The sequence below is a fragment of the Coregonus clupeaformis genome, chromosome 7, assembly GCF_020615455.1.
Source record: "Coregonus clupeaformis isolate EN_2021a chromosome 7, ASM2061545v1, whole genome shotgun sequence".
Classification (NCBI taxonomy): Eukaryota; Metazoa; Chordata; class Actinopteri; order Salmoniformes; family Salmonidae; genus Coregonus; species Coregonus clupeaformis.
In genome coordinates this window covers 30,012,211-30,020,451 of record NC_059198.1, presented here as the reverse complement: position 1 = coordinate 30,020,451, position 8,241 = coordinate 30,012,211, and the positions used below count along the sequence as shown (strand labels likewise).

Here is an 8,241-nt window from a genome sequence, read left to right as displayed (position 1 = left end):
CTCCAAATTGTAGATCTTTGGTTCCAACCGCCATGTCTTTGTGACACACAGAGTAGGTGAACGGATGATCTCTGCATGTGTGGTTCCCACCGTGAAGCATGGAGGAGGTGGTGTGATGGTGCTTTGCTGGTGACACTGTCTGTGATTTACTTAGAATTCAAGGCACACTTAACCAGCATGGCTACCACAGCATTCTGCAGCGATATGCCATCCCATCTGGTTTGCGCTTAGTGGGACTTTCATTTGTTTTTCAACAGGACAATGACCCAAAACACACCTCCAGGCTGTGTAAGGGCTATTTGACCAAGAAGGAGAGTGATAGAGTGCTGCATCTGATGACCTGGCCTCCACAATCACCGATCTCAACCCAATTGAGATGGTTTGGGATGAGTTGGACGGCATAGTGAAGGAAAAGCAGCCAACAAGTGCTCAGCATATATGGGAACTCCTTCAAGACTGTTGGAAAAGCATTCCAGGTGACTACCTCGTGAAGCTGGTTAAGAGAATGCCAAGAGTGTGCAAAGCTGTCAAGGCAAAGGGTGGCTACTTTGAAGAATATAAAATATAAAATATATTTTGAGTTTAACACTTTTTTGGTTACTACATGATTCCATATGTTATTTCAATGTTTTGATGTCTTCACTATTATTCTACAATGTAGAAAATAGTAAAAATTAAGAAAAACCCTTGAATGAGTAGGTGTGTCTGAACTTTTGACTGGTACTGTACATGTAGTAGTGGTCAGCTTGAGAACTTCAGTGTGTAAAAACTACCTTGCAAAAACAAGAATGCATGGTGAGGGTCGGGAGTATAAAAAATTATAGGAGGGGGTGTCAGCAGGTGTATCTACAAGCATTCGTAAATATCAGTTTATGTCTTACATCCACAGAATAGGGCTACTAGTAGGAAAGAAAGTGCGCAACATAAGTTTTGATCTACAGCATTTTAAAAAATTGTGCCTGATCTTTGCGAAGAAATATTTACTTTAGTTAAAATTCGATACGTAAGTAGTGCGCTGTGTGGGTAGGTAGGGGGTGATCATTTGATCATCTCTGACAAGAAAGAGGGAGTGTGCAAGTGCACACTTCAGGAGTAAAGTACAGATTTGGAGCGCAACCTATGTCAGGCTTTAGAATTCCATGCAGGGAAAATCTACACTATTGTCTAGGCATGTATGTTGTGGCTATGCAGTGGCATTTCTATTGCCTGAGGACAAACTGAATTATTCCGCTGCTCTATCATTCGCTACATACTTCAGTCTGAAACTGCCATCATTCAAGTTGTTTGTGGTGACATCAAAATAAGGGGTGTTGTACAAAACAAAGTAATCAGCAATTGGATAATCTCTAACCAATCAGAGTATCAAAGCCAATGATGAATTTTCAAAAGGCCCCTATATGTGTTCTGGCTCTGGACCAATCAGACGGTCTAGAATGGATTTCCATTCTAGAAATCGTTGGGGACGTACTCAGGTCCAGACTCATTGCTGAGAAGAAACTAAAGTCCATGGGCGTGGCGTTTGGCCGGAGCAAGGAGTTTGGGCAGCCAGGCAAGCATTTCTATGCATTCATTAAATACCTTGAAATGTTTTGAACTGGACATGGGCTTTAACTCTAAGTCAAATACTTTGGGTAATAGACTTGTAGGTAATTGTCATTCTCATGATTTATTTTAATTTTATAATTTCACAAACAATGTGCATTTTAATCATTTCAAAGGCAGAGTTAATTTGCATTACTTACACGATATTCAATACATCACAGCAACTGTTTACGACAACGTTCGAATTTAAGAATCCCGTAAATAAATCTTCGCGGATTTCTCAACTGGGGAATATCGGAGTGATTTAAGCACGAAAGGGCAACGGTCTATTTGGCACTTGACCTTGTTTGAATGGTATAGTACAGTGTTACTTTAATTTAGCTGACTTTTTCTAGTTGAGAAAAGAGTTGAGTCTTTGGCTACTTCACATTTTAAGGCCTAAATTATCTAATTAAAACATCCACAGCATGGCAATGAGCAAAGCAATGTGCAATATTTTCATGCGAGATTTTGCGTTCAAATTGAGTAGCCCAATGAAATGCACTGTAAATGGAAAGTAGGGTAAATGTCTTTATAGGGCCTGGCTGCGTGTTTATAGGAATTGAATACTGTTGCTTTTCTGTCACATATAGGTTTTCATTACCGGTGTCTATCTAACTATCAAGAAACAGCTGATCATTAACGGACCACTTTGCCCAGACTGATATCCCCCGTCGGCAAATCCTGCGAGCGATTTTCAATTTCAAGGTCGAAGGGAGAGACTGTGAGGTGCTTCTTTTTCTCTTCGTTTCTTTTTTATCACACAGTTGGTTCCCTTGGTAACCTACAATGCTTTTTCAGGGAGGGACGTGGTCGAATCACAGGCCTTGCTTGGCGAGGGAGGCGGAAACCTGGTCGGCTAGCATGGACAGCGGCGGCGTCTCTGTCATGTTCTGGCTGCCGGGGGATGACACGTTGCTGAGAAGACGGGCGGGTGAGCCGCCTGTGATGATCTCCACGGGGACAATCTCCGCTCCGTGGTCGGTGCGGGCTTTCGCCGTCTCACGGAAACTCAGCTTGTGGCTTTCAATCTGCAGGAGTGGAGATTGATAAATTATGTGAATGGCAAGCAAGGGCACCTACAGTAATATGATGAGCCACATCTTCCATGTGTAATTATGCATCATTCAAGGGTGTGTGTGTGTAAACCTTCAGGGCCAGTTTTCCCATTAAGCTTAGTCCTGGACTAAAATTTATTCTAAATGGAGAATTTCCATTAAAAGTGTATTCTAGTCCAGGACTAGGCTTAATCTGGATCTGGGAAGAGTGGAAGTCATGTTAGAGCAAATCCAGTATTGTACTTTTTATGTGATGGCATCATAATGTAAGGATGTCGAACAGAGGATGTGCATATCATTGAACACAGGACCAGTGACGCTGCAGTTTGAAAGGCTCTTGACTTTGTGTTAAAACGCCCTCTTGTGGTTAAATATATACAAACTCCCTCTTGATAGTGTGTGGAATCTTATGGACATGCTGTGTGGGTGGGTGGGTGTTTGGCTGCACAGGTGCGTGGATGTGTGGGTGCGTGTATGTTTTTAAAAGGGGAATTTAGGTCTTAATTCCAAGGTTGAGTATCTCTGTTGTGGCTTGATCCATCCAATTGACTGGACATTTTTGGCGACTTTGGTGTTTTGGTCTGAAGTGATATGTTGTGTACTTACTGGAGACTTCTAGCTTTACCAGGACGCCCCCTCGATTGGGCTGTGTTCAGAACGGGGCGATTGAGGGGGCTCAGTGGAGGGGCCAGTAGGGCTGGGGCTAGGAACTTCCCCATTTAGGGAGGTATCTCCTTCTCCACAAACCCCCTCGGCTTCCTTCCCCTTCTCTCTCTATGGATGGATACCACACCCAGTATGGACGGAAAACATGCATCGGGGTTAAACTAAACAAATTAAACGTAACAAACAAATCAAACAAAATAAATCAAATTAAAAGTAAAAAAAAAAAAAAAGTTAAAAAGATAAAGAAAATAAAAACGAAATACATTAAAGTTGTTTAAAAATCTAAAAGAAACAAAAAAATAATAATCCCAGATTGCAGTTGAATGAGCTGAGCAAGAGAGTGGTCTGCAGTGCCAGCTTGAAATCAGAGTGAGAATGAGAGGTAGTCTGAGTACCAGTCTCTTTAGCTAAAGTTCCACTCCTTGTCACGGCCAAAGAGACTGGTCTTTCGGCAATCTCAACACTAGATTTACGGCGGAGTTGCTCATTGGTTTTTCGAAAGAACATTAATATTTTCCATGAGAACATGTGGATCCTCGAAAATAGAATTAATAACTAAGTCCAAAACAAATATTTAGCTGTTAGCTAGGCAAGTTGTTGTATTTTGAAGTTTAAAATCGTATTGTGGTTGGAATTGGCAGCATTTAGTTTGAGAATTTAGACATGAGCTAGCAACTTTTGACAGACTGGTTTCGTCTGGACAAACAAAAATGTTTGCTTAGCAACCGGATACCAACGTTCCAATAATGTCTATCTGCAGACTGCGCCCACTAAGCATCACTTACTACATGCCGCGCCCACTGCCATTGCGCTGCTAGCACTCTCTCTGGCCCACACTCCTGCACAGTAGGTGGCGGTAATGAAGCAACGGCTGGATGCCAACCGCCGAAAACCCGCACCTAAGGGGGCTGCTAGCTAGCTAGGCTCGGGGACCCCGCCTGCGGAACACTGCTTTCCTGCAGTTATGTTAAACGTTACGACGAGGGAAGTAGCTAGCTAACTACAACACGCTTGTGTCCTAGCTAGCTAGCGGCTTAATGGCGGTGGGCGCGGCATGTAATACGCGTTCTGCAGCAGATAGACCCTACTCACGTGTTCTGTGGAGGAAAAAAGTTCAAATATTTGCATAATAGTTGTGATTGGAGGATCGCTCGAAAGGTCGAATCAGGATTAAATCCTCTGTTCTCCTCGAGCTCATTAATGATAGAAGGATCGTATTTGAAAATGGCAGAAAGGCCACTCTATTTGGCACATGCTATGGAGTGGATTAGCTAAAGAGACTGGTACACAGGCTAAATAAGAAGAGCTGCTGCCACTGAAAAACATGCTTGGCAAAGAGAAGAGGAAGGAGAGCAGAAGAATGGGTCACCAGAGTTGCCATTGCCAGCGAAAATATAGGCTTAACAATTAAAATATTGAGTATCTGATTTGGTTCTGGGTGCCGAGATTAGGGAAAATACTGCCTCAGTTTTTTACTTTATTGACTTTAAAATGAGCCTTCATGTATTGTGTGGTTGAGAGTTTTTAAAAAGGGATCAGTTACCTTGAGGGAAGTTTGTATTTGCAATAAAATATATTTATTGTTAGGCTTTATATTAACTATTGATATAAAAAATATGTTTGTAAAAAAGTTTTTATAAGTACATGAAAGGTACATGACAAACTTAGGCATACAGTGGGGGAAAAAAGTATTTAGTCAGCCACCAATTGTGCAAGTTCTCCCACTTAAAAAGATGAGAGAGGCCTGTAATTTTAATCATAGGTACACGTCAACTATGACAGACAAAATGAGAATTTTTTTCTCCAGAAAATCACATTGTAGGATTTTTTATGAATTTATTTGCAAATGATGGTGGAAAATAAGTATTTGGTCACCTACAAACAAGCAAGATTTCTGGCTCTCACAGACCTGTAACTTCTTCTTTAAGAGGCTCCTCTGTCCTCCACTTGTTACCTGTATTAATGGCACCTGTTTGAACTTGTTATCAGTATAAAAGACACCTGTCCACAACCTCAAACAGTCACACTCCAAACTCCACTATGGCCAAGACCAAAGAGCTGTCAAAGGACACCAGAAACAAAATTGTAGACCTGCACCAGGCTGGGAAGACTGTATCTGCAATAGGTAAGCAGCTTGGTTCGAAGAAATCAACTGTGGGAGCAATTATTAGGAAATGGAAGACATACAAGACCACTGATAATCTCCCTCGATCTGGGGCTCCACGCAAGATCTCACCCCGTGGGGTCAAAATGATCACAAGAACGGTGAGCAAAAATCCCAGAACCACACGGGAGGACCTAGTGAATGACCTGCAGAGAGCTGGGACCAAAGTAACAAAGCCTACCATCAGTAACACACTACGCCGCCAGGGACTCAAATCCTGCAGTGCCAGACGTGTCCCCCTGCTTAAGCCAGTACATGTCCAGGCCCGTCTGAAGTTTGCTAGAGTGCATTTGGATGATCCAGAAGAGGATTGGGAGAATGTCAGATGAAACCAAAATATAACTTTTTGGTAAAAACTCAACTCGTCGTGTTTGGAGGACAAAGAATGCTGAGTTGCATCCAAAGAACACCATACCTACTGTGAAGCATGGGGGTGGAAACATCATGCTTTGGGGCTGTTTTTCTGCAAAGGGACCAGGACGACTGATCCGTGTAAAGGAAATAATGAATGGGGCCATGTATCGTGAGATTTTGAGTGAAAACCTCCTTCCATCAGCAAGGGCATTGAAGATGAAACGTGGCTGGGTCTATCAGCATGACAATGATCCCAAACACACCGCCCGGGCAACGAAGGAGTGGCTTCGTAAGAAGCATTTCAAGGTCCTGGAGTGGCCTAGCCAGTCTCCAGATCTCAACCCCATAGAAAATCTTTGGAGGGAGTTGAAAGTCCGTGTTGCCCAGCGACAGCCCCAAAACATCACTGCTCTAGAGGAGATCTGCATGGAGGAATGGGACAAAATACCAGCAACAGTGTGTGAAAACCTTGTGAAGACTTACAGAAAAAGTTTGACCTGTGTCATTGCCAACAAAGGGTATACAACAAAGTATTGAGAAACTTTTGTTATTGACCAAATACTTATTTTCCACCATAATTTGCAAATAAATTCATAAAAAATCCTACAATGTGATTTTCTGGATTTGTTTTTCTCATTTTGTCTGTCATAGTTGACGTGTACCTATGATGAAAATTACAGGCCTCTCTCATCTTTTTAAGTGGGAGAACTTGCACAATTGGTGGCTGACTAAATACTTTTTACCCCCACTGTATGTCTATTGGCAATGCAGAGAGATAGGCCTACTTAGTAATCAATGTGACCCTGTGTTAATCGCTCTTTTGCATGACATTTTAGAAATGTTTACAAGCAAGTTTCACTGCATGCTCAGTTTGCTAAGCAAGAGTTTGCCAAGCAAGAGGAGTTTGATCATTGAGTTTAGATTTCAGAGATTTGAAGCCAGAGAGAATATTAGCAATGAATTGTGTGCACAGTGCAGACTCAAGAATTCGGCAGAATAATTCAGTATTTCAGAATATAAATTAGTAATTGATTGTAATCATTTATAGAAAATAGGTTTGTACAGTTGTTTTTTAAAGATTAAAACATGAAAGTATTGTTTTGAAAGAAGTGTGTGTCAATTCGGACATTAGTGATAGTGAGTCTGTTTACCTTCCGTCCGCCACCTCCAGCCACATGACCAACGTTGTCCATGGATCCAATCTTAGACTGAACCTTGAAGTCCAACTTCTCCGATTTGATCTCCACATTGCCTCCACCTAATGAAGACAAGTGTCATTCTTTAGCACTACAAAGGGTATTTTCAACATATTTTCCTATATTTCACATTCGTCAGGGATCACATAAAACAACTATTTTATGTATTTGTTGATATGGCTGAGTATAGACCACCAATGTGATATCACGGTAATAGCCTCAACCATAGTCCATGTTAGAGCAGGGTATCTGTGTTGCATGTGGTTTCATTTCAGTCACTGCAAGGTTTTATTCTGTACGTAAGTTACCTGGTTTGTGGTGAATGTTGGCCTTCGATCCACACTTTGACTGTACGTTGCTTAGGTCAATCTTTTTGTGAGTAATTTGAACCTGGATATAGCAATGGGGAGAAACAACAAATGAGATCATCAGACCATAGATAGAATCAGACCAGAAGACTGGTCATTGTTGGGCGATGCGAGGAGGCAGAATACAGAGAGCCAATCTAGAATGAGTCAGCATCAGTCACATGCAAGGACAAGGACACCACCATGACTGGCTTCCTGAATAGACTTGCTTCTAGCATTATCCTTAATAGAAGTTGGTTGGAAAAGGGAAAGAGGGGTTATTATATTGCACCCACACATGAGAAATTCCTTCAAAATGAAAAGATAGCTAGAATATTTCAGGGAATTCAGTCATCTTTATCAAACATCAGGCCATAATGATGAAATTTGAATCTAATTTGGATGCAAAGGCCCTCTTGGGTGCATTGCATAGATGTTTCATTTTACATTACATTTTAGTCATTTAGCAGACGCTCTTATCCAGAGCGACTTACAGGAGCAATTAGGGTTAAGTGCCTTGCTCAAGGGCACATTAACGTCATTTAGCAGACGCTCTTAGCCAGAGCGACTCACAAATTGGTGCGTTCACCCTATAGCCAGTGGGATAACCACTTTACAATTGGGGTTTCATTGCATCTCTAGAAACTATGACAATACAATGCTGTTTTCTAACCCAGTTTAACCCACGCCTTGTATGTAAGGATACATATTTGATTAGGCGATTGGTTTACCAGGCTTTCACCTTTCTTTTCATTAGATTTTTTACAGGAATATTCTCTACTACACATTCCCCCCTTCTGTTTTTCTGAGAAGCCAGACCTGATGATCAGGAGGATGAAGCTAATCACAAAATGAATGGCATTCATGAAAACAAC

General features: G+C 41.7%; 1 protein-coding gene across 6 annotated transcripts in view; it reads right to left on the bottom strand.

Moving 5' to 3' along the window:
* Nucleotides 1–1,579: 1,579 nt before the first annotated feature.
* The window catches only part of LOC121569715 (microtubule-associated protein tau), a 37,888-nt gene continuing 31,226 nt past the window's right edge, over nucleotides 1,580–8,241 (bottom strand). For 5 of the 6 annotated variants that reach the window (XM_041880858.1, XM_041880862.1, XM_041880863.1 and 2 more), the window contains 3 exons: nucleotides 7,328–7,409; nucleotides 6,975–7,081; nucleotides 1,580–2,612 (listed from right to left, as the gene is read on the bottom strand). In XM_041880858.1, coding sequence (XP_041736792.1) covers nucleotides 2,400–2,612; nucleotides 6,975–7,081; nucleotides 7,328–7,409 — 402 coding nt within the window. In that variant the 3' untranslated portion in view covers nucleotides 1,580–2,399. Of the gene's footprint in view, nucleotides 2,613–3,245; nucleotides 3,414–6,974; nucleotides 7,082–7,327; nucleotides 7,410–8,241 lie in introns of all 6 variants that reach the window. The other variant, XM_041880860.1, reaches the window with a different exon arrangement.